Below are 26,017 nucleotides of genomic sequence, written 5' to 3'. Positions count from 1 at the left end.
TCGTTTTTCCTTGTGGAAATTTCTGATAAAACAGCATTTTATTTCAAGTACGAAATGTTTTCAAATAAAATCCTTTTCTTTATCTAGCCTTTTGCATTTTAGAAGATAGACACTGAGTAAAACACACACACAAACAAACAAACAAACAAACAAAACAGCCAGGGCATTCTACATTATGCTTTAGTACCTAAGTGTCACTGGTTTATTATAGCAAAAAGAATGGATAGAAGAATTAATACTGCTTAATGACTCAGATTTCTCTGAAAGATACGGAAACACTTCCCACTAGCTTAAGTTGGCAAATTTGTATTTATACTGCTTTTACTTACTCTATTTAGGATAGCTTACTCTTAACAATTTCAAAATATTGTGGAAATTAATACTTTATGTGTTAAATTGAATACTAATTGGTAAAATAGTTGTATCCTGTGCTGTTAACTATATACGAAGTAATACATAGAGGAATACTTTTCATCCAGAAATCTCTGGATGCCGACATATTTCTTCCTGTGGTTTTGCCTCATTCTTTCCATTGAAGAGCTGAGAAATGACATCTGAATAAATACCGCAATTTTCAAAAGGTGAATGACCTGCTTCCTCATTACTGTTTGAATGAGATACACTGATAATAGTGCTCTCCAATCCTTTGAGAGAAACTAAGCCCAAAGAAATGTTTGCGAGAGAGGATCTCGGGCACACAAACATTTCCAATCATTATTTTCAGCACTTATTCTTGGTCTTGAAGAATGACTTTGAGCAACCACTATAAACTTGATGCTCTGTCTCTGCATAATAGCACCTAAATAGGAAATGTGACGTTTTGTCAGAACAAGCCAGACCTGTTTGCATTAAATAAATGGAAAAATATTGAAATCATTTTAATCTTCCATGGAGGCTTGTGATGAGATTTCCTTAGATATGCAAAAATCTTCCCTCTCTTTCCAAAGGTCATGCTCAGCTCCACACAATTTCTATGGCTATTTATTTTTGTATTATTTTCTTCTGTATTCCTTTTCAGTATTTTCTGACTTACTTGGCTTCCCAGGCGCTGTAACTCATGACGAGTCATTTTCTCATCTTGAGGCCCTTCCAGAAATAATAAGCTGACACTGCACAACCATTGAGCACGAAAATTTTCTTTGTTGTACTTCTTTCATATGGCAACCTCCTCCTATCACAGCCGATGCTTAATTGCTCCGCTGAAACACTGGCATCAGAAATTGCCTTCTCCTTCCCCCTTCTTTGTGAAAATGACTTTCACTTGGTACGGGGAAAGGTGTTACAGACCAGGATAACTGAATTTCATATTAATGATTTGCCCCTAGGAGGAATGAAAGCATTTGTATAATGTCTAAATTCATATAAGTGAGAGCTCATGGCCCAGAGGTGTTAAAACAAACTGACCTCTCATTATTTTGTTCAAACTGTATTATAGTCTTTTCAAAGCAGAGTCTCGTTAACTCTTGTATCTTTAATCACTCACAGATCTTTGAGTTAATAGAGATCAATCTATTGCATCTTATTCACTTTTGAATCCCATATATCTAGGATAGTACCTGGCTTGGTAAGTCTTTGCTGAATGTAAATACACTCTTGAGTTCGTACATATGTTTTATCCACCAAATGGCTTATCCATAGTAAATGTTTTACACTAGACTATTTTCTTTTATTATTATTTTAAAAGATAATATTTATTTATTTGATAGAGATAGCAAGAGAGGGAACACAAGCATGGGGGAATTAGAGAGGGAGAAGCAGGCTCCCCACTGAGTGGGGAGCCTGATGTGGGTCTGGATCTCAGGACCCTGGGATCATGAGCTGAGCCAAAGGTGGATGCTTAACCAACTGAGCCACCCGGGCGCCCTAGGTGGACTACTTTCTAATAGCAAATTATTTCCAAAAAACCTTCTCTTGCTATTAAGGTAGTACATACCTGAGGGATGAAAGTTAGAGTAAATGTTATAATAAGAGACAATAGAATCATTAAGATGATCTAATTAAAAAGGAACCCTTTAAAAAATAAAAATAAATCCTTTAAAATATTTTCAAAATTATAATGTTATTCACCAGAGTCTCCTAATCTGTTACCTGTGTATTTGTGCTGAATTTGATTAAAACTTATAATAACGTACTTTTAAATTTCTAGATGTTTTCTAAGAAGACTGACTCATAAATTGAACTCACCATTCAACCAATCAACAAACTTTTATTGAACACCTCACTGTATGCCAGGCACTATCACAACTCTTTTTCTTTCTTTCTTTCTTTTTTTAACTATCACACATTCTGAGGGTATGGCATTGAACAAGTAAAATGAGACCCCTGCTTTCATACGGTCTACATTCCAGAGGGAAGTAGCATACCGTAAACATATAATCACATACAGAAGCAAGAAAATTTGACATCTGCTACTCTAACAATTAGCAGCATGACTGAGTGTGGATGGGGGAAGTTACTAATTTACACTGGGTGGTGAGGGGTGGTTTCACTAAGGATACAGAAGCCCAGGCCTGAATTATAAGGAACCGGATGTGAAGATTTGGTGTTTGCTTTGAATTCAGTGCATGGTCAGAGAGGCCATTTCCGGCCCTAAGATCTGAACGACAGAGAAGGGTGAGCTCATCGAAAAGGAGCGGGGAGAGAACTCCTGTGAGGCTCTGTCTCATGCAGAGGTTCTAAAGCTGAAGGTCCTGGAAGAGTTCTCAGCATTGGCCCAAGGAAGAGAACAGAGGGAAGAATGTGGAAAATCAGCCAGAGACCTGAAGAGGGGCCTCCAAGGAGGCTTTTGTAGAACAAGTTGAGGAACATGTTTTTGTTCTAATCAGGGGAGTGACACACTTGGTTTCCATTTTATTCTACTTGCCTTTTTATTGAATTTTGATCATCTTACTAAAAAGTAAGGACTTTTCCCCCAAAACATTCAAATACGCTCTGATCTTATCTATCTTTAAATCAGCATATTTTATTTACCACTCTTTCTGCTCCCTTTCCCAGGCATACTTCTCGGAAAAGTTCACTGTGTGTGCTTCCCTTAATTCCTCTAATTCTCATCCTTTCAACTCTGTTCACACACCTGTCAATCAGCTTTTGCTTCTACTATTCCATTCAGATTGCTTTTGTTTTCCAATGAACCATTTTCAAACTCCATTACTGCTTGATATGCAGCAAGATTGACCATGATGGTCTGCAGGAAGCACTTTATTTTCTTGGCTCCTCCGGTTTTCCTTTCACCCTTTCTGGCCATTCTTTCTCTAACTCCTATATGCTGATAACTCCTTTTCTCTCAAGACGAAATGCTTCAATTCCTTTATAACTAACTCTGGGCCCTCATCTAATATTACCATCAGTCTTTTCTCACCCACACATATGCATACGCGCGCGCACACACACTCCATTTAATGCCACTTACATGCTGATAGGTGCCCAATTTATTTCTCCAAGGTTTTCATCAGAGCTTCAGTCTCAAATATGCAACTGTCTACCTAAAACGACTTCTGGGCACTATCAAGACTGACCTCTACACCCCCAAACATGATTCTCTTCTGGACTTCTTCCACTCGGTGAATGCCATCTTCATCTACCCTCATGCACGTTCTATAAATCAGATTATCACCTTTGCCACATACCTCTCCATTACTAAATTTGGTCTAGTCCCATTACTGAGTTTGGTCTGTCCTCCAGAATATATCTTGAACCTGTTTCTTTTTCACCATTTCCCTTATTACCACCGTAGTTTAATCTTCTCTCATTGAAACTACTGCCAAATCTCTAAATGGTTTTCTTTTTACTTTTGCCTTTCTTCGGTTGATTCACAATATATGCTAGAGTTCTCTTTGAAAGATGTAAATCTGATGATATTACTATCTTGCTTAAATTACTGCAAAATTTCCCAGTGTTCTTTAAATAAAATCCCAAATACTTGATGGGTTCTATAACACCTATGTCTCTAAACTCTCTTCATACTCACAAGGTGATGACTTTTAGATTACCAATCTCCAGAGCACTTTTTTTTCCTCAGTGTTTTTATGTGTGCTGCTCTCTCTGCCTGGAATGCTTATTCTCATTCTCCTAAACTGGTTAATTCTTACTCACCCCTGGGGCTTCATCCTAAATGTCATTTTTTCGGAGAGCTCTTTCCTGACTCCCAAGTCCAAATTAGGTTCCCATTTTTTACCTTCTTGGCTTTCACCACAACTTCAGATTTATATTTTTGTGTCATTGGTTAAACATCTTCCTTCCCCATAGACTCTAAACTGAAGGAAGGCAGAAACCATAACCTTTCATATAGGTACAATGCAGTATCCTTAGTACCTATAATATTCTTGACAGTTGGTACTCTATATTAATTAGAAGTAATGATACAAAATGTATTAGAAGTAATGACACAAAATGATTAGTTAGAAGTAATGATACAAAATGAATGAATGAATGAATGAGGACTTGATCTGGTAATGATGAGAAAAACAGAATTAGGGATTGAGAATAAGAGGAGATAAAATTATTGTGTTTAGTTTACTTAAAATTTCTTGCCAATAAAATGACAATTATATATGAATATAAATTAAATATTTTTCATATGTATATTTTACTACATATATACTATCTTTCATATATAATGTGTCCATATCCTTTAGTTCATTTCACTCACATTCCTTAAATAATGTAAAAATTTTGCTAGAAGTGTTAAATTAAATATACCTCGCTTTCTGACACTTTGCTTGACTATTAGGATGATAGAATAATTTTTAGAAACTAGCATCAATGAATTATTGAACTGGAATAGTCCTATAACCATATTTTATGAGCTGGGATGAAACTTATTGGACATCTAGTCTACCAGCCTATTTAAAAAATGAGAAAAACCAGAGAAGCTAAGTGGCTTACCCAGAGAAAGATAATTCATTAATAATAGAGCAAGGATGAGAATCCCGTATTCTGACGTTTAATCCAATGTCCTTTCTCACAAGATTTTTAGAAGCTAGCATAATTGCTAGTTATCTAGGAATGACAGCCAAATTAAGACCAATCAAATCCAGGGTTTTGATTTATATATTAAATATGCTTCTCCAATAGAGGATGAGTATCAGATAAACACTTATATTTATAGGTCTATTCTCTTTCATATATATATGAAACATGTATATATATGTATATATATATACATATATAATACATCTCCCCTTTCATATATATATGAATGTAAAAAGATATTTATCTTTTATTTTTCTTATTTATATATTTACTCATATACATATGTAAAAATGAATATATACACCTCATTGACACACATACATCTTCTTTCCCATATATATTTCACTATTTGGGAATTTAATTTTTTTCCAATGGTATCCCTTCCTTTCATTTCACACAGGAGAAACTTAGTCTTATGGAAACTAACTAAATCCAGGTCACCTAACTGTCTGAATTGTGTACTCTTTATTCCACTAATGAAAAGGAAGTTGGAAAGTAACATGATAGACTTTGCATGAAGTATAATCATTTCCCTTTGTTCTTTTTCTGTTCTTCTGAATTAGAAAACTGTTCTTTTCTTGTGACCTCTTAAACAAGTATTCAAATAGAAAAAGCCTGTTCACTTGATGTCTGTTTCACATAGTTTCTTCAACAGGAGATACAGAGATGTTTTCAAATTAATATCTTTGTTTATTTTAAAGAAAGCCTGTAATGAACTCCCTGAAATGAAACCTCAGATAGTTTCATGTGTTTTGCATTGACAGTTTTTCTGAGCTTCCAACTCTTCTGACTCTTCACTTAATTACTAAAGATTTACCAATATTAGGCTTTAGAAATAATTTTTTTAATGCTCACAATACACTATTAAGTGAAAAATCAGTATGTAAATCTGTATAAAAAGTACAAACACCACTCTAAGTGGCTTTTCTCCTCTCTTTAAATACTCTACTATGAACATATATTATTCCTATAATTAGAAGAAATTCTATAATTTAAAAATATGTTTAGAATACAGTTTTTATAATCAAATCCATTTCTTCCAAGCAGAACATAAGTACCCAGCTTTTCTACCATGAATTTTTCCCAGCCATTTGAAAAGAAAGATACCTAGGGACTGGATAAAAATGAGGAAATTTATTTTCATGGTAAAAACAAAATAATTAGCTTTAAATGCTGAGATTATTAAAACCCCAAAACTGTATATCCATTCTCTTCTATATAAAAGGGACTACTCTTTATGACTTAAAACATACTCTAAAAAGATAATCTGTAAGGTCACAATGATCAGTTAACATTGTAGTAACTCAATGGACAGTAATAAAACCAAAAGAATTATGAACTAGAACCAATCAATGCAACCTATGAAAACAAGTCTCATTTCAGAGAATTATTTTAATGCTTTCTTGGAACTAAAACTAACTAAAAAGACAATTTGAAAAGAATTCATTTATATAAATGAATTGATTAAAAAAATAACTGGTGGAAAAATTGCCATGTTGATGTTAGGTATTCTTATATCATTATAATTATAAAATTTATTATTTTTTCAGTAATAGAAATTAAAATTAAACAAACACTGGACCAATTACTTAAAATAAGTTTAAGCATAATTTTAAAGAAGGCCACTGAGCAGGCAATGGAATGAATGAATTAATGAAATAGAATATATTCTCCTAGAAGACTTATAAAATATTTATTTATTCATTCAACACACATTTACTGAGCACTTGATCTGTGGGAGATAGAAAGGAAAATAAGATGTTTTGTCTACTTTGTGATGTTCATTGCTTAGTATAATTGATTAAAAATCAAATTTAGTAGTCTGTTCCTGTGCCTGCTCTCTCCACTAAAAGGATGAGTTTGGGGGGCTGCAGAGTGATTTTTACACATCTCAAACCTGGTCTTTAATACGGTCAATAAATATATCTGAAATGAACAGTTGGTTAAAAATACACCTGGAGGGGGGCACACAGGTTGCTCAGTCAGTTAAGTGTCTGCCTTCGGCTCCGGTTATGATCTCAGGATTCTGGATTCCACCTGTAATTTGGGAGTCTGCTTCTCCCTCTTCCTCTGCCCCTCCCCACTCCTGCTCTCTTACTCACTCTCTCTCTCAAATAAATAAAATCTTTTTTTTTAAAAAGATTTTATTTGTTTATTTGACAGGGAGAGACACAGCGAGAGAAGGAATACAAGCAGGGGGAGTGGGAGAGGGAGAATCAGGCTTCCCTCCAAGCAGGGAGCCTGAAGCAGGGCTTCAGGACCTGAGCTGAAGGCAGACACTTAACAACTGAGTCACCCACGTGCCCCAATAAATAAAATCTTAAAAAAAAAAAAAAAAAAACCCAAACATCTGGAGGAAAAGGTTAATGTGTGTCATGTGAGAAGTACAAATAAAATGTGATGGTTATTCACAGGAGAGAAGATTGCATAAGGTAATGTGGGGAAGGGAAAAGCACTTGCCTAGAGGATTAAGACATATTTGAACAGTGTAAAAGCCCTTTATGTAACGGTCTTATCCCACTATATAAATACAAATCACCTACTCAAGTTCTAATACAGGTTTCTGGGTCCTTCTGCTTCCTCTCAAGTAGATTTTGGTGTTCACAATTCTGTCTTGGAATAATGCATCACACAGACTCTATTTTCCATGGCACCAGGAAGTTACAACTCCATGGTCATCTTTCCCTTACTTCGGTATGGGAGGAGCCAAGACTGCTGTTTGCTCACTTACCCATATGTTGGGGTCACTCTTCTAGGAGACACTGCAAAGTCAGCTGGGAGCTGCCTGGATTACACAAGTCAAAGACTACTTCCCGTGTAATATCCTCTGCTCTCAAATTTGGAAGAAGTTTCTAGAACTGTTCGTAAGACTGCTTCTCCTTTTGGGTACATCCTCTAGCTGACCCAAAAAATGTGCACAGTAGGAAATCTGAGTGCCAGCATACAAATTAATTAATCTTTATTAAGCGTCTACTAGAGTCCTAGCATACAATGAGCTATGGGTGTAGGAAATTACATAGAAAAAAAAGAATACAAACATTGTATATAGAAGCTATAGTTTAATCTATACAATAAGTGAATAAACAATGATCCAGAACCAGCCCTGGTCTGCAGATGCATGGCTGCCGTCCTGGGATGCTCTGCTTTGTGATTAGCCATGTGAACTTGAGCAAGCCACTGTACACCTCCGCGCTTCAATAAAATAAGAAGCCTGATCACAGGAATTCTTTGTTTGTCTAACAAGTTTAGGGACATTACACTAGATAACGGTCTCATTTTTGTTATTTACACCCAACTCTTGGACCTTAGAAGAATATCAAGGGAAAAGTAAGAATGAGCTACTAATAACCACATATTATTAGAGTTCCAACAAGTTTCTGTGCTCATCTAGCCCAATACCTTACTTTCAAAGGGAAGTGGTAGCTCTGGGTCTCTTGATCTGGTTCCTTGATTCTGTTTCTAAGTAAGTTATTTCTTAGTCCTTCCAAATGCATAGCTTTACTTTCACCTGGGAAGTCCTTTTTGTATTTATGAAGATTCAGTTTTTGTTTTCTTTTCCTTACAGCTCTTTGATATTTAACTAGTTATTAAAAACTTAGAAGGCGTGGGACCACGAAGGGCAGAGTACAGTAGTTTTTCAGGAAACAGAAGTCATATTTAAATAGTACCTTTTCGTCACCTCTTCCTACCTAGAATAGCTATCATCCCTTAGGCAAAAAACTACTGTTGAGAAGAAAACTATTATAGAAACTTAGATGTTAACATGTTAATTATCTTTGGGAATAGAGTCCTGTGAATGGAGATACCTGGAAACTATCATATTTGCACCTATATAACGAACAAGATTTACTGAAGGTAGTTATTTGCCACAAAATCTGCAAGTATTTATATTACATTTTAGGAAATAATAATCAAATAAATCAGTATAATTTAGTTAGCCGTGGTTCCAAAAGCAAGTCTGGAAAAATAATTGTAAAGAGGGCTTACAGTTGGTTCAGGTCCATAATACTACAAGATGGGTTTATGTCTATGAGTGTCCTGGAAATTTTCCATACCTTCTAAAACCTGTCCTTTCCCTGAACTTCTGTTTACCAATGGCCCAACAAGGAAAGGAGGATGGTTAAGGTGATCTGAGGATTTCAATATGGTAAGAGAAAGTCGATATACTTTTTAACACTATAAAATTTTCCTTATCTCACAAGAAATTGCTAAATTTGGGGGAACATTTTCACATTAAAAACTCATCCTTCTTTAGAGGTACTGCTTTATGCTTAAGTCAGAAAGCTTCTTGATAAGTATGAGTCTTTTATGTTCTCTAAAAATACTTCCATGTGGCAAATGCAATAAAGAACTATAGAAAATAATGCTTACTGTACCAGAATTATTGGGAAACAGAAAAAACAGTTAAATAGTATTATTTGGGGAGAAGTTTCCTTCCATTTCATAGGCAGCAGGTTTTACATGTCTTTGGTAGTGAGATGGACTCCAGTATTAGAAGTTTACCCTCTTGGTCACCTGGGTGGCTCAGTGGGTTAAAGCCTCTGCCTTCAGCTCAGGTCATGATCCCAGGGTCCTGGGATCGAGCCCACATCAGGTTGTCTGCTCAGCGGGGAGCCTGCTTCCCCCTCTTTCTCTGCCTGCCTCTCTGCCTACTTGTGATCTCTCTCTGTCAAATAAATAAAATAAAATCTTAAAAAAAAAGTTTACCATCTTTAGCATTAGAAAAAGGAAAGGACAAGATTAATGTTAACATTCTTTTAAAAAATAATAATAATAAAATAAAAATAAAACCACACAGATGCCAAAATAATGGAGAAAGGATCCTTTTCTCTCAATTTTAATGATCATCAAGTTAACAAAGCACAGTGATTACCATTTCACCAAATACATACATATAAAGATGAGTATCTGTGTGTAGGTATATATACACACACACACACACACATATACACACATATACACACACATTAAATATATAGTGGATTCACTCCCCATTCTTCACTTACTATAGTCCCAACACATGATCCAAAAATCCACAAACTCAGAAGTTGGTAGAAAGAGAGTTAAGATCAAGAAAATGGTTTATGAAGCCATCTATACCTTATTTCCTTTCTGCCCTTCACTATCAGGTACATAATAGCATCATTTTTGAAACTCTGATAGAGTTTAAACTCAAACCAAATATATATTTGGAGTTAGGTAATATCTGGAATCATAATTTTTATTATGTTTAAATAATAAACATATTATAATATGTTTATATTATACATACATATAATTTATATTATATTATACATAATAAACATTTATTATGTTTAGTACTGGTCAATGCAAGATCCTTACTGTCTACATCTACTTGAAAAATCCATGTACCTGGTATTAAGCAAAGAGCATTGGATGGAGTTTACAACGGAACAGAAGGGAACTTTGAACTTGATTCTGAGGGTGAGGCCTATAATGGGATTTCAAGGAGTTTAGGGAGAGGACACAAGTGCTCATTGCTCCTCTTCTGGGGGTAACATACATATGCTGTTTCATTTAATATTTCTAACAATCATAAGAAATTTTTCTCATCACCATTTTACACATAAGGAATTGGAGACATAGGGAATTTAAACAAGTTCAAAGTCAAAAGTTATCATTCCTATAAAGGTCAAGCAAGTTTGGTTACTATAAAGGCCAAAGCTAAGAGAAAGTCCCACAAATTCTAGCCAAGGACCAGGAGGCAAAAAGTGGAAATCAACAGAACAGCTGAAGCGACGGAAGCCAGTACTGAGTGACGGGATTTTACTTTGCCATTGGGTGTAGGATGTGGATTTGTGAGGGAGAAGGCCCCCATTTTCAGGTTTGTGTTACATTTTAAAGATGTCAACTAGTACTTGGTGCATGGCACAATATAAGTCCCCAGAATGTTTTTTCAAGCCATTTTTTGAATTGTATAATTCTTTTAAACATGAGAATAATGCTAAGGGATACCCCAATAATTCCTTTCAACTTTTTAAAATGATCATTATGGGATAATACATACATACATATATATATATATATATATAAAATAAGAACTTGGCTAAGGAATATAGTTCATTCATAAAATTCATTTATTAGAACCAGGCATTTCTTTTTCTGTGTATAAACTAAAGATGAAATGGGGACTAGTTAACCTCTTTTCCTTGCTTTAAAAGGTGATGGATGGATGGATGGATGGATACGTAGGTAGGTAGATAGATAGATAGATAGATAGATAAACAGACAGACACAGCGAGCATGACTTTGGATACTAAAGTAAGAAAATCTATTCTGATTTTAATTTCATTTCACCAGAGCCCAAGATGTGGATTTCATATTAACATTCCATGTTCCTTTAAAACCAACTAAATCCACTCCGTAAAATTTTCTATTAAAAAAGATGTATGTTTTTCTTCTAGCTAACAAATAGAGCTCTACATTCTTTCTACCTGCAAAATGAGTTATAATATTGCTCTTGGGATATAGGAAAGCTCCTCCATCTATAATGTCACATTATTATTGGGTGGCTTGGGTGGTTTTAAAATATGTTTATAAATTGTTTTATACTGCTCTCTTCACAAGGTGGGTCATAATGCCCCTCTCCCTAGTATTAGCTGGATTTAATAACTTGTCTATAACAAATAGAATAAGGGAGACGTGATGGCATATGACTTTGGAGACCAAGTTTTAAAAGGCATCCGGGTTTCCTTCTTACTCTGTGCCTTGGGTTACACATTCTGGGGGAAGCCAAATGCTTCTGATATACTCAAGCAGCCACATGCAAAGGCCAACAAGATGAGGTACTGATTCCTCCGAATGGCCTCCAGCGAGAAGCAGAAAGCCCTGCCTAGCGCAGGGAGAGGGACTTTGAAAACAGATAACTAATCCAGTAGCAAAGTTTTATAGTAGATAAGAAAGTACTTGAAAATAAGAATGATGCACAACATAATTTGTTCATTTTTATATTCCATCATACATAAAAACTAACAATTTTTTGGTTGACATTTTCAAGTAGTAGGTAAACAATCTGTCATTTTGGCCTGTTTTTTCCTGCCTTACTGTTTGTTCACAACTTTGATTAGAACCACCCCAAATTTGTCTGATGAAACCTAACAGGGGATCTGTCTCTTCTGGATCACACCATAACCTTAAGTATTTTTCCGGTCACCTTGTGTCAAGCCACCTCAGTTAAGCTTACCAAAAAGCAGTCCCACTTTGATCCAATCTAGGTATCTTTTCCAACAATGGTGTGCTGAATTGGATACAGTTTAAAGTCTCTACGTTGCCAATGGGCTGTATGTAGCCAAGAGTTGTTTTTCTTATTAATCCAATTTTTTCTTAAGGACTAAATGACTAGCTCTCAACTCTAGAAGCCAATGACCCAGAAGGAGGCTGGTCTAGATCGCACAGTCGGGGCTGAGTCAAGTCACCCTCTAACTCTGAGCCCAAGGTTTGGTCAAATATCTTATTAGGGCTCGGCACTAGCAAAAGAGGCAGTTATATAAATAATGTGTGTCCATGAGGAATACGTTCAGCTTTGAGGGAGAGGGGAGAAGCAGGCTTCCCATCAAGCAGGGAGCCCGAGGTGGGACTCAATCCCAGGACTCCAGGATCAAGACCTGAGCCGAAAGCAGATGCTTAACTGACTGACTCACCCAGGCGCCCCTCCTGCTCCACCATTCTTACCATACGCCTTTTGCCCTGTGGTAGAAGGACAGCTTCTAACTTAGCAGATACCATGTCCCAGCTTCCAGCAGGGAAAGGACAAAGCACAAAGCTTTCTCCTTAGGAAACTTTGCTACCCCCCATCCCCCCAAAGGAAACCTTCCCTGGGCATTTCTCACTACAATTCCCTGGTCAGGACTGGACCCTATGACCACCCTAACTACAGGGGAGGCCGAGAAATCAACTACTTAAGCTTTGCAGTCTCCATAGGAAAGGACATCAAAGGAGAAATTGATTGAAATGGGTGTGAAGTCATCCAACCTTTAGAAGAGAACCTAACCCAGGCTTACATACACACGTATTTTTAAAAATTAATTCATGCAGCAACACTTCCACTGAAGGAGTGTAGGGAGAAAATGTTTTGGTGCAGTCTTGGGTGGGGGGTGCTTGACAGGGCTTAATATCACCAGCACTGAAAGTAATAAATGTTATCCCTCTTTTCTATCATGAATATGAATGACGCTCTGAAGGCTGAAAGCAACCTAAGAATTTACGTGAGAAATGAGGCATGAAACATTTTTGAAAATATATTAGCCCAAAGTCTGTATTACTGCATATTTTATACCCTTTTCAATATGCTACAAAAGGTCTGAGCCATCAACTGAATGCTGCCAGAAAAGAACAAATAAGAACAAGGATACAAAAATAAATGCTGGGAGTCAAGTTACCCCCAAGATGTTCTTTATGGTCGGTGTAATGATCACAGTACCGGGCAGATGGCTTTGCTTCAAACTCTCCCCATCGGCACTTGTCCTGCGAGGTGGGTTCTCCAGCAAGTTTATCCCAGGCCAAGTAGTCAGAGATACTCATGGAACTAAGTTGGTATTGGAGATAGAATTCCATAAATGCTTCCTGCCCCCACTTCCTGCCCCTTGGTTCCTTGCACTTTCTTCTAGTCCTGAGATCTTTCCTCTTATTTTGAAAACATGACAGAAACATGTCTAGTCGAGGGGTTCCTGATGGGGAATTCAGTTAATGTTTAAATTCTGTATTATGAATGTTTTTATTGTCTAAAATATATTTTCAGGCATAGTCCTGTGATAATCAGAAGTATGAATATATCTTATATCCCATGAACTTTATCCCATGTTAATGATATTCAGTAAAATGGCCAACCATGTGAAAATATGTACCCTGTTAAGATATTATGCATTATTTTAATCCTTTTTTCCTTTACATGATTTTAAGAAGTTCTGCAATGAATATACATTATTCTCACGATAGGAAACAAATGCCAACTTCGGTTTTTCCATGAGGTTATTGTCTTACCAGACCAGACATGAGCCAAGTTTGGGCTTGTAAAGTGAAACTATGTGGGGCATTATGTCTGTAGACAAGTGCCTGTCCACTGTCTGGATGCCAGAGAGTCTCATGGTTCATGTACTTAGCGCCATCATTTCATGCATAAAAATGTCTATTCCTGGCCCCAGACATGGTAATTCAGTCGGACAGGGGTGGGGCTCAGAAGTCTGCATTTTTAACAAGTCCCTCATTCTTTTTTTTTTTTTTTTTTTTTGAGAGATTAAGAGAGAGAGCACACAGGAGTGAGGTGGAGGGCAGAGGGAGGGGGAGAGAGAGAATCTCAAGCAGACTTCACCCCAGCAAGGAGCCCTTCACAGGGCTCAATTTCATGACCCTGAGATCACGACCTAAGCTGAAAATAAGAGTTGGGCGCTTAACTGACTGAGCCACCCAGGCACACCCAACTCCCCTTGTTCTTTTTTTTTTTTTTTAAGTCCCCTCGTTCTGATACAGATAGTCCCCAGGTTACACCAGGCTACACCAGAGAAACATTGCTCTGATAAGTCTTTTGCTCACTTATTGAGGCCACAGTCTATGTCGAAATCCATTCTTATGGATCCCACCAATAAGCCAGTCTGCCCCTTCACACCAGAGAATGGTGCCCCCTCTGCCCCACCTTTCAAAGGGTAAACTGCTTTTATTTTTCCTCAGTCACAAGGAGTTAATAGGTTAATAATTTGCAGAACACTTCTTAATACTTAATAATACTTCATTATACTAAAGTATTCTGTCATACAGAAAAAGTGTTTCTTTTTTTTTTCTTTTTTACTTTTAAAAATTTTACTTATTTAAGAGAGAGCAAAAGTGAGAGAGATTACAAAAGGGAGAGAGAGAAGCAGGTTCACCACTGAGCAGAGAGCCTGATGTGGGACTCGATCCCATGACCCTGAGATCATGACCTGAGCTGAAGGCAGACGTTTACCCGACTGAGCCACCGAGGCACACCAGAAAAAGTGTTTCTTAATTAGTTAAATTCAACTGAATGTCCACCATGAAAGAGAAGAGAGATATTAAAGATACATAAGACCAACCTCTACTCCCAAATGAAAATTTCTAGATTAGATATCTCCAGCTTGTCTGTCATTGCTTATGAATTCCCTCAACTGATCTTTAGTGATAAACTACACAGTACAAGTGGATGGTTACTATTCTAGAAGGATCATTTCTCAGCCAATGAAAATGCCAGAACAACTGGTACAGTAAAGATTTACCTTTAACCCCCCTTTAAAAAAAAAAAGATTTTATTTATTTATTTGACACAGAGAGAGAGATCACAAGTAGGGAGAGAGGCCGGCAGAGAGAGAGAGGGGGAAGCAGGCTCCCTGCTGAGCAGAGAGCTCAATGAAGGTTCGATCTCAGGACCCTGAGATTATGACCTGAGCCAAAGGCAGAGGCTTAACCCACTGAGCCACCCAGGCGCCCTAACCCTTTTCTGCTAAGAAGTTTTTGCATCATTTTCTTCATTCTCAGAGATGGTTCTAATTTTCTTCTAAAAACCTAAAGAAGGACTTCTCTTGGCACAACACATGTCTGGGGAGCTCTTACTGTAAATCAGCCTTCATTTATTTCCTGGCTATTAGACAATGTTTCACTTAGATACTATATCTGAGGCCTCATCTAAATTTAGGAGAATGAGACCGCAGATTTTAGAAATAATCTGCCAGCTGTGCTGGTGAAAGTGTCCTGAAGCCTTGCAAAAAGTAAGAAAAGGAGGAGAGGGAGGGAGAAGAGAAGAGAGGAGCCTCAGGGACAACCACAATAGAATTTTTTAAGCATCTCCTAAATGCTAGCCATGCAGGGAAGTGCTTTAATAAAATACCTCACTTAAACCTCCTGATTAAGCCAGGAGATGAATGTTCTTTATAGCCTGACTCTACAGATCATGAAAACTGAGGCAGAGAAAAATTATGTAAATTGTCCCAAATCACAAAGGTACTAAGGGCCAAACTAAGATTCAGAGCTCTGTGTGTTTCCAGAACTCTCCACCATGCACTGTGGGACACCACGCCGGTTGAAGGCACTCAGGCAATTTGGGGCAGCCCCCCTCAGGAGCTCACTACCATCACCCCGGCAGCATCGGAACAGCCAGGAGACACTGTGGCTGATCACAAGTTACGGTCCACTATCTAACCCATTAGAAGGCCTCCGACAGCCTCAGAAATCAGGCTGGATTTAGGAAGGCGAGCTTCCTTTCCTCACCAAATCAGTCCCTCCCAATTCAGACGCTGTATCCTGTCTTCCAACGGATCAATCTACTGCATGGAGGAAGGCTGGTTCTAAATTTCCTAATAAAACTATCAGAATGATGAAAGAGAACACGATGGGCTGTCGGAAAAATATCAAAAATCAGTGTGATGCTTGAGTTGGCCCGATTGGCTCATATACTGTTTTCTATTACAAGGTGAAGAGCAACTATTGGGCTGTTAATTAATGTTATGTTATTATTATGAGGGAGGCCCAAGGTTCAGACATTCTTAATTGCCTGAACTCCTGGGCTAATTAATGCAATTTATAAGGGATATGTCAGGAATAATAGTATATGTTTTTATATCAAACGTAAAAACATGAGGGACGTGCCCCTCACTGAAGGTTACCAGATAGTTCTAAGCACTTAACATGGGTCTTGTCAGAGAAAATCCCAGTACATTAATTTAATAGGCTCAGAGTTACTTATCAAAAGGCTGTAGAGCATAATGTTTTGCATAATCAAATGGTTTATTAACTCAAGTCATCATTTGATTTTTTTCATTTATATTCCAATTCGCAGAGATTTAAGCATATCAATTACAAAAACAGCCTACAATATCTAAATACAAAATAGCTACGAGGCGAAGTATTATACACAGCATCTAGAATACTACAGAGCTCAATAACAAGATGATTTTCACAAAACATATGCCAAACGTTGATTATTCACATTACCTGACAGGAAATGCCTTGTGGTTTTTTTCCTTGAAAAGTATACATGTTATTACTCAAAAGAAAATCATCTTCATTTAGATCTATGAAAAGAGATAAATGTTATGTAGATTATCAGAAATTACAGGACTTAAGAAGTTTAAGTGCAATTTAATACTCTTTATACTTTTCGTTAGTCTATTATGGTACTATATTGCCTAGATCATAAATCTTTATTTTCTTAAAGATATCTTATTCTCACAAGAAACAGGTCAAAATGAAATACAAATTTAACAAATTAACAAATTTAACAAAGAAAAAATGAAGAATGCCACTGGCCAGCTGGGTATCTGAGCAAGCATGGAACCTCTCTGGGACTCAGTTTCCCTCTCAGTAATAAAAGAGTAGCATACTACCTACTAAATTCAGTTACACAGTTACCAGTTTGTGGCCTCTGCTGCAGAAAAAGGAGGACGTTCAAGGGTCTTGAACTAAGGAAGAGACATCAGAAAAATGGTATTTTATGAAGATTAGCTCTTTGTTTTGTGGTCTTACATATGTTTATTTATTTGCAATCTCCCAAATATTGCCCTATAAGAGAGTATTTAGAAAACAGAAGCAATCCTAAGTAGTAACGAAGTTGCAATAGTTGAATTAGGCAACATGCAGCTGTACTTTCCATCGATGGCCACAGAAATATCCCTCACACCACATATTCCACAATGTGAACTTGGTATGTCTCCATCAAGAAACAGAGTTCAGGGTGCTTGGGTGGCTCAGTGGGTTAAGCCCCTGACTTCAGCTCAGGTCATGGTCTCAGGGGTGCTGGGATCGAGTCCCACATTGGGCTCTCTGCTCTGCAGGGAGCCTGCTTCCCCCTCTCTCTCTCTCTCTCTCTCTGCCTGCCTCTCTGCCTACTTGTGATCTCTGTCAAATAAATAAAAAAAAAATCTTAAAAAAAAAAAGAAACAGATTCTCCTCTTATTCAACTGAACTTAGTAACTTAGTAACTCACTTATCACAGGACAATGCAGTGGAAATGATGCTTTGTGACCCGTCCCCTCCTCCTAAGACTAGGTCAGAAGAAGCCTTACAGCTTCTGCCTTGTTCATTTGGGATGCTCACTCTCTAGACACTTCCTCCTGTGGTGTGTGAAGCTCCCTCTCGTGTGTCCCTCCCTCTTGCAACCCAGTCCTTGTTCAGGGTGGGGCTTACATTACCTGGAGAGGCCACATACTGGAAGTCTCCACCGAGCCCAGCCTGCACGTGATCCCAGAACAGGTGCCAAATATATAAGTGAAAAAGTCTCTAGATGATTCAAGCCACCAAATATTTAAGTCCTCCCCAGTCATTCAAGAGCCTCAGATATCATGAAGCCCTGCCCTGAATGAATTCCTGGCCCACAAAATCCACGAGCCTAATACAATGCTGTTTGATGCCATTAAATTTGGGGGTGGCTTTTTTGCAGCAACAAGATCATGAGAACATGCAGAAACTACTTAAGTGAGTCACAGATGACCGCATACGTAGGAATGCACATCCGACGTACACGTTCAGACTCCAACTGCACCTCGAATGCAGATGTGGGGAAGAAATGAGATGAGGTAAAAAAGCAAAATAATCTAATAATCTAATAATTCTAATCAGCTTTCAGGTGATTCTAATGAAGATAGTCCTAACCACACTCAGGAAACTATAACCCTAGGAAGAACTCCACTAAGGAACTGAAGGGAGACTCATTTGTCCAAAACACGAAGGTGCTGAGTGTTCTCATCACTCGATTCAGAAAAGTCCTCCTTGGAAGCAAGAGGCCTGCTTACAGCAGCCTGTGCTCAGGGAGTTTCTTCCCAGGTGATAAACGGATGTTCAGGTGTGAAATAGGGCTTTTCTCTGTCACTCCTTCATGTGATCCAGTCTAACCAAAGTTAAATTACATGGTCTTGGAAAACAATTTTTAAATTAATTGGTGGTCCCTAAAAATTAAACAGAATAGCAAATACATTTGTGACTTTATCTATTTGTCATCCTAAAAGTGAGGGTATCAAGCCAAAAAAGAAGAGAATTAATAAGGTCTGGAAAAATCAAGCCAGAATGTTTACATGCATACTCCGACAAGGCGGGCCAAATAATAATATTGACTAGAATTCAGGAAAGAAGGTTTCAAACCAATGGCAATTCAAATGTGAAACCGGAAGCTCCTAGTAACATCCCTCCTATAATAGGATTTTTGGTAATGAATCTCATCAAAATCATACGTAAGGAGTATTTATTTTTAAAATAATTTGACAGCAATATGGGTGAAATTAATATTCCCCTCAATACTAACCACATTTCCTGATCTTATCCAGCCCTTTACTTCCTTTACTAACAGGCCACGTTTTATTATTATTTTTTTGCCTATTTTCTGTTTTATGGAATAGTCTCTCATAGTCACACTGTTTGAAAAATCTCTAAATATGTTGTTTCCTTTTTATTACTTTTTAAAAAAAATTTTGCTTTGCCTTTATTCTTTGTACTTTCTGACATAAAATATAAAAAGCTTATTCCTGATACCACTATCTTTCCTTAAATCAAAACTTGATCTTAGGTAAACTCCAATTCACAGATTTCAAAGTTTGTTCTTTTCAGGCTTGATTTAGTTTCTTCATAAAATTAAGGCCAAAATGAATTTTAAAATCATAAATTTAAAATTTTAAAATTGATCTTGATTTACTCTAATGAATATTATGACTATTCTGCCTTTGATGGTGCTGAAAATACAATTGATATGAATTACAGATTAATTTTCCTTGATACCTAAACTATGTCAGTGCTTTAGTCATAAAGTCCTGGGCACTTAATTTATTTTGCATTTATTTTGCAGATGTAGTCTCTTTTAACAGCACAGATGGAGGTTTCGATAAAACTCTTCTTAGAAGAAGGAAATGGACTAGATGAACTAAAAATATTGTGCTTCTGGCACTCAATGTATTCTGGTAAATTTTGTCTTAACTGACATAACACAGTCATATTCTTGAGCTATGTGAATATCTATAGATTCAAACACCAGGCACAAATTCTTGCTAAACATAACCCGTGGACATTTCTTTCATCAGGCCCCAATATTCTTTAGGCCTGAAACGTTGTTAATATGTGTCATCAACAAACACCTTTTTGAAATTGACACTGAAATGGAGAGAAATGGCCTTTTTTTCCCCTTTGGTCTTGGAGTTAGTAACAGATTCCGTAGGAGTTAGTGCCACTCTTACCATTTAATTTCCTGTATATTTTCTTCTCTTTTATTGAGGCTGCCTTCAGAATTTCATCATACGTGTTCAATAAAATAATGGGCTCTGGTGATAGCAACAAGGCACCCTCCAGTCTTCCTCTCCCTAAACTTGACAGATTGCCTATCCTCAGACACAGTAAACCTCTCTTCAGTAATTATGCAATTAACAGCTGAAAAGTAGTGTTTAAAAATGAGAAAGAAATATTGTGGGTTGATGGGTAGAGCACTAATTGCCTAGAAATACTCTGAGCTTTCCAAATGAAGCTCCTCCACCCATAAAATTCAAGTCCACAACTTGTGGCCCTCCCTTCCCCACTGAATTTCTTCCTTCAATTTACAGTGGCATGGATGGCCTTGGTCTCAGGCCATCAACTCTTCCTTGCACAGCATTAATCCCTAGAAAATGTCCTGTGACTCAGCTGCTACTGCTGAAAAGCCAGCTGAGCTTTTAGACACACACACACACACACACATGCGTGTGTGGGCGTGCGAATATATGGTAGCTTAAGATGCAGAAGTAACCAAAGCTGAGAAGGTTTCTGTAAAGGCTTGCTTTTTTTTTCTCTAACAAAAGCACATCTCTAATCAGAAACACCATACTGTAAAGCCAAGATTTTTGGGCTATAATAGAATTACCTGCCTATGACTCCTAAATTAAAAAAAAAAAAAAAAAAACGGAGAAAATTATTTGCAAAAAAAAAATAGCAAATTGAATTTTTAAGAAATGGCAAAATTTATAAAAAAATAACCTACAGTACAGTTATAACTTCTTGATCCATAGATCAATATACAATAAGCTAAAAATCACATGTATTATTAAAGGGTCAGAGGATAGATTACGTGGATGAATGTCTGACTAATCTGTAGACTGTGTGAATGAACATAGCTGGCATCCACAAGGTAAAGATACAGTCCGATTGCAACATGATCTTATTAAGACATTTCCCATGTTGTGATTAAAGAAAATACCTAAATTCCAAAATGTTTCATCTATTTATTTATATAGAAAAAATTATAACTATTTAAAAATTCAATTAAAATCATTTCCCAAAATGTTACAGAATCTTGAATAAAACAGAAATATTTCAAAATAAATTATTTTCATAAATAATTACTTTGTAAATCTAAGAGCACTCTTAAAAGGTAAAATTTGGACAGATTATATAATCAAATCACTAAACTAATGATAAATATGCAGTATAATTCCTTTTGTCCCAGGATATTAAAAAATATATTTAATTAAAAATTAGAAACTCTTAAATAATCAATAACTAACATAATTATTTTTGTTCTAGTAACATTAGAGGGAGAATACCAAGCAACTTTTTATGCTGTTGTTCATGTTTGTGAACTCTGAAGACTTTTTGTTTTATTCATTACCTTCCCAAAGTTAAATAATTTTAATTTTGAAGTCATTTATTATTAATACATTTTACTACACCTGGCTGCTAATTTTCTCTTCTTGGGAATTTTTAAATTATGAAATGATATAATTTTGTATTAATAATCAAGGTTACTCTTCCATATTTTTAAGGAAAACTTAAATGTTTTAACAACTATTAATATATTAATGTTATTTTAGAAGGTTTTTCAATGGGCTGATTTGTAATACATTTTAAAATTCTTATAGACATTAAAGACTTTCAAATATTATTTGCAATTGATTCTTTGCTTCAATAGTCAACCTAAGTAGATTCTACTTCCTTTCTATATGTCTATGAGTATCTATACACACCCAGGCACACGTATATATCCTATTAATAATATATATCTCCTATTCTAGTTGTTTTTCCTTTTTTAAGTAGACCACAATGCCCTGCTTATTTTAATAGGGAAAGATGTAAATTTTTCTTTCCTGCCCTTTAAGCTACTTTGGGAAAATGCAAAGTCAGCTGAACTGAATTTAGCAATTACCTTTTAGCTGACAGAGTCTTCTGATGTGGGAATCATTCTCAGGCTTGCGGGGTTCCTGCCAGATTGTGTCACTCACTGTTTTCCTTTCTAAAATAAAGCAGAGGATTGGTTAGCAGAATTCACAGTAACATCTGTCCAGTAAGTGTAGGAAGTATGAAATCAAAACAAGATAAGCACACAGTTGTAACTTGGTAAGAGACAGGAGAGCTCTGTGGTCCATCCTAGAGAGTTCTAGTGCCTGACAGACAACCCCCAAGTGTCCTGCGGGCCCCCATGTCTTTTCATAAACTACATAAGCACCCAGCATATGCGGTAGGATGCTGTTATTGAAATACCTGTTGGTAGTCTGTGATTACATTATTCTTGGAAGGATTTTTCCTGAATTAACATTTAGGTTTTCATGCTTAGTTCAAGTCTCCCCACCCTCCGCATTCTTCATCATTTGTAACAAAATGATCAAGTGTGTGGAGAGAACACCGAACTGCAATGGTTTCAAGAAACTCTCAAATCTTGAGTGGAAGAACGATGACTTGCTCGGCCCTGTCCTCCCACCACCCACCTAGAGCAGGGCCTGGAAGTGTGGTAAAGAACTAAAATGCGCGAACATGATGAATTAGAATCCCTTCTCGTCTCTTTACCAAAGATGATCATTCCACCCGTCCTGTCATCATATTGATAAGGCAAATTTTACACCCAAAGCGTCACAGGGAAACAAAGTCAGCACGTCTGTGTTGTTTTTAAGGTCACTGTTTACTCTCCTATTTGACTACAGGAAGGGAATCGAGCATCAAGAATTATGTTAGGAAGGAAACGGCTATGGCCTTGTGTGTACAAACTGCATAGCAGGCTATGAGAAGAAATCTGATGGAAAATAAAACTTTGACTTACTTCCTTTTACTTAAGATTATGCGTTATTTAAATCAGGGCTGATATGCAAAATATTTAAGAACTACTTGCCCACAGGGCCTTGACTAGTGAGATAGGACACAGCCTCTGTGGATGCTGCCCTCTGAAGAATATTGGACCTCATTAAGATGAAGACACTCTTGAAGATGCATCCATTGATGATCATCACCTGGGTCTGAATGAGCTTTTCAGACCCTACCTAGGAGACTGGATTTTGAAAAGACGGGAACAGGAGTTTGAGCATCCAACTCCTAGACTCCACCAGAGAGAAAGGGCACCCACAAATTTAACAGGCTTCACTAAAAATAAATTATTGCCTGGGATCCTTGGTGGTTCAGTTGGTTAAGCATCTGCCTTCAGTTCAGGTGATGATCTTGGGATCCTGGAATCAAGCCCCACATCGGTGTGGGGGGCGGGGGGGGGGTTCCCGCTCAGCAGGGAGCCTGCTTCTCTCTCTGCCTCTGCCCCTTCCTGCTCTCTCTCAAATAAATAAATAATTTTTTTCTTTTTTTTTTTTTTTTTTAAGATTTCATTTATTTGACAGAGATCACAAGTAGGCAGAGAGGCAGAGGGGGAAGCAGGCTCCCCGCCAAGCAGAGAACCAGATGTGGGGCTTGATCCCAGGACTCTGAGATCATGACCTGAGCTGAAGGCAGGAGGCTTTAACCCACTGAGCCACCCATGACCCAATAAACAAAATCTTTAAAAAGTAAAGTATTGCCTGAATAATCCAGATATTTAAAAAGATTTTATTTATTTATTTATTTGCGAGAGAGTCAAAGATAGTGACAGAGAACATGAGTGGGGAGGAGAGGGAGAAGCAGGCTCTCCGCCGAGCAGGAAGCCTGACTTGAGGTTCAATCCCAGGACCCTGGGATCATGACCCGAGCTGAAGGAAGACACTAAACCAACTGAGCCACCCAGGTGCCCCTAATCCAGATGTTTTGCCACTGTGACTACTTTATAATTAGTGAACTATATTAAGTAAGAAAAGGAGAGATGTTATCTGTTAGCTTTCTAAAAGTAACTAATAGAATTAGATATTTACTTCAGAATTAAATAAACATCAAGCCTTTATTGTAACTACAAAAACTATGACCACAGAAACTAAAGAAAAGGTCTGATGTTTGAAATGCTGTGGAAGAGTCTTTTGTAATATATTTTTTATTTCTTTTTATTCACTCCTAGATTCATATATCTGAAAAGATACGGAAGAGGTCACCTTGACCATGGTCAGCCAAGCTAACGTTGAGAAGCCGGAAGATAATCAGCCAATAAACCATCAAAGAGAATTATATTTTTAATGTAAAAGGAAATTATTCTGAATAAATCAATGATTTCTTTGTCTTAGCCATTTACAGTTAGAATGGAACCACCTTCCTTTTAAAAAAATTTCTTCTGTAGAATTCAAAGACAACTCAATTTGATTTCATTAATCACTTATTGTTGCTGTATGGAAGTGGCAGAAGAAAAGAACTTTTAGAGAAACAGAACAGATTATCTGCATGAGTCATCTTCTAAATTACTAACCAAATCCTTCGTTTTCAGACATAGATCTCCGGATTGACCTAGAAGAATAAAAGAACAGATATTTAAGTCTACACCTTACCCACTAAGCATGTATTATTTACTAATAATATTTTTAATCAAGCAGAAATTGGATTACTTAGACATGCTTGCACTACGTTTGAGAGCAGAAATACATTCTACCCCTAACTAAGGTCTATATATAGCCCTGAATTTTCCTAAGTACAGTTAATATAAGTATAATCTTGGCCTGGAAATTTCCATGCAATTTGGAAAAATTTTCATGCAACATTCATAAAACTCACACACACAAAAAAGTGGGCCAATTTTACATGATTGTATCTCGAGATAATCAATAAATAGTTAATGTGGAAAAGCTCTTTTTGAAATAATTCCACTCAATAAATACAGAAAGGAGGACTAAATATAATCATGTACAATCCCTAATGAAACAATGGATCTGGGCAATAATCAACAGTTGCTGTTAAAACTCTTCATTGAAAGGCTAAAAGGGCAACTTTGTGCTGATGGCTCAGCCTGATACCATCTGAACCCACTAAGCACGTTCACAGTCATAAAACTACAGACAACCAAATATATGGGCTTCCAAAGTAATGCAGCAGGAAGCCTACAGTCACTGATAACCTACTTTTAAAATATATACACACATATCAAACTTGAACACTATCAAGCCCAAAGATCTACCTAAAGAAGTTACAGGAAACATACAGGATAGAAGAACATGTTTTTTGTTTTTCTTTTTTTAAATACCACAATGATGCAATCAGCAAGGTTAAAAAATGTGGAAAATTCCTCAGAACAAACAATCCAGTTTCTTCAAGCAATCAATGGAGAAGGACCTATGAATTAAGAGACATGCACTGCGATGATCCTGATTGGATCATGATTTAAATTAACTTTTTTTTAAAAAAAAAGCACTTGAGGCTCTCAGAAAAATTTTAACAGTGACTATATATTTGGTCATATTATACAATTTTTCTTATTTTGTTCTACTGCAGTGGCGGCACTGTGTGTGTGTGTGTGTGTGTATACATATATATATATGTATATATATATATATGCTTACTTTTCAGCAATATATATCCAAATACAAAATTATGTGTCTGGTATCTTCTCTAAAAAAATTGTGGAGGTTGGAGCACTAGGGTGTCGATGGGTAGAAATAAAATAAGATTGACTATCGGTTGACACTTGTTCAAGCTTGGTGATGTGAGTTCATCATTATCTCCTCCATTGTGTATAATTGAACATTCCCATAATAAAATGTCCAAAACAGAAACAGAGAACAAGACTGTGCTGACTCGATCATGTTAATTATTTTACGTGCTGGGCGAACACACACGTGTCCTGTACCTATGATTAACTTTGGGGTAGCTTGAGTGTTTTCCACTATTTATATTCTTGGTAGTCATTAAATTAGTGCCACGTTCACTTTTACTTAAGCTCAGGTTTGTAAGAAAAAGAAGTCTGTATATATAA

The 26,017-nt window shown here is 36.8% G+C and overlaps 1 protein-coding gene across 1 annotated transcript in view; it reads right to left on the bottom strand.

The window, feature by feature from the left end:
• Nucleotides 1-26,017, bottom strand: part of SAMSN1 (SAM domain, SH3 domain and nuclear localization signals 1) — a 147,540-nt gene that overhangs the window by 87,537 nt on the left and 33,986 nt on the right. Inside the window, 3 exon segments of the mRNA XM_047722022.1 lie at nt 16,927-17,006; nt 22,085-22,171; nt 24,521-24,558. Coding sequence (XP_047577978.1) covers nt 16,927-17,006; nt 22,085-22,171; nt 24,521-24,558 — 205 coding nt within the window.

This window comes from Lutra lutra, chromosome 1 (genome assembly GCF_902655055.1).
Source record: "Lutra lutra chromosome 1, mLutLut1.2, whole genome shotgun sequence".
Lineage (NCBI taxonomy): Eukaryota > Metazoa > Chordata > Mammalia > Carnivora > Mustelidae > Lutra > Lutra lutra.
Note: the sequence above shows the minus strand (reverse complement) of the source record. Positions and strands in the feature narration are given on the sequence as shown.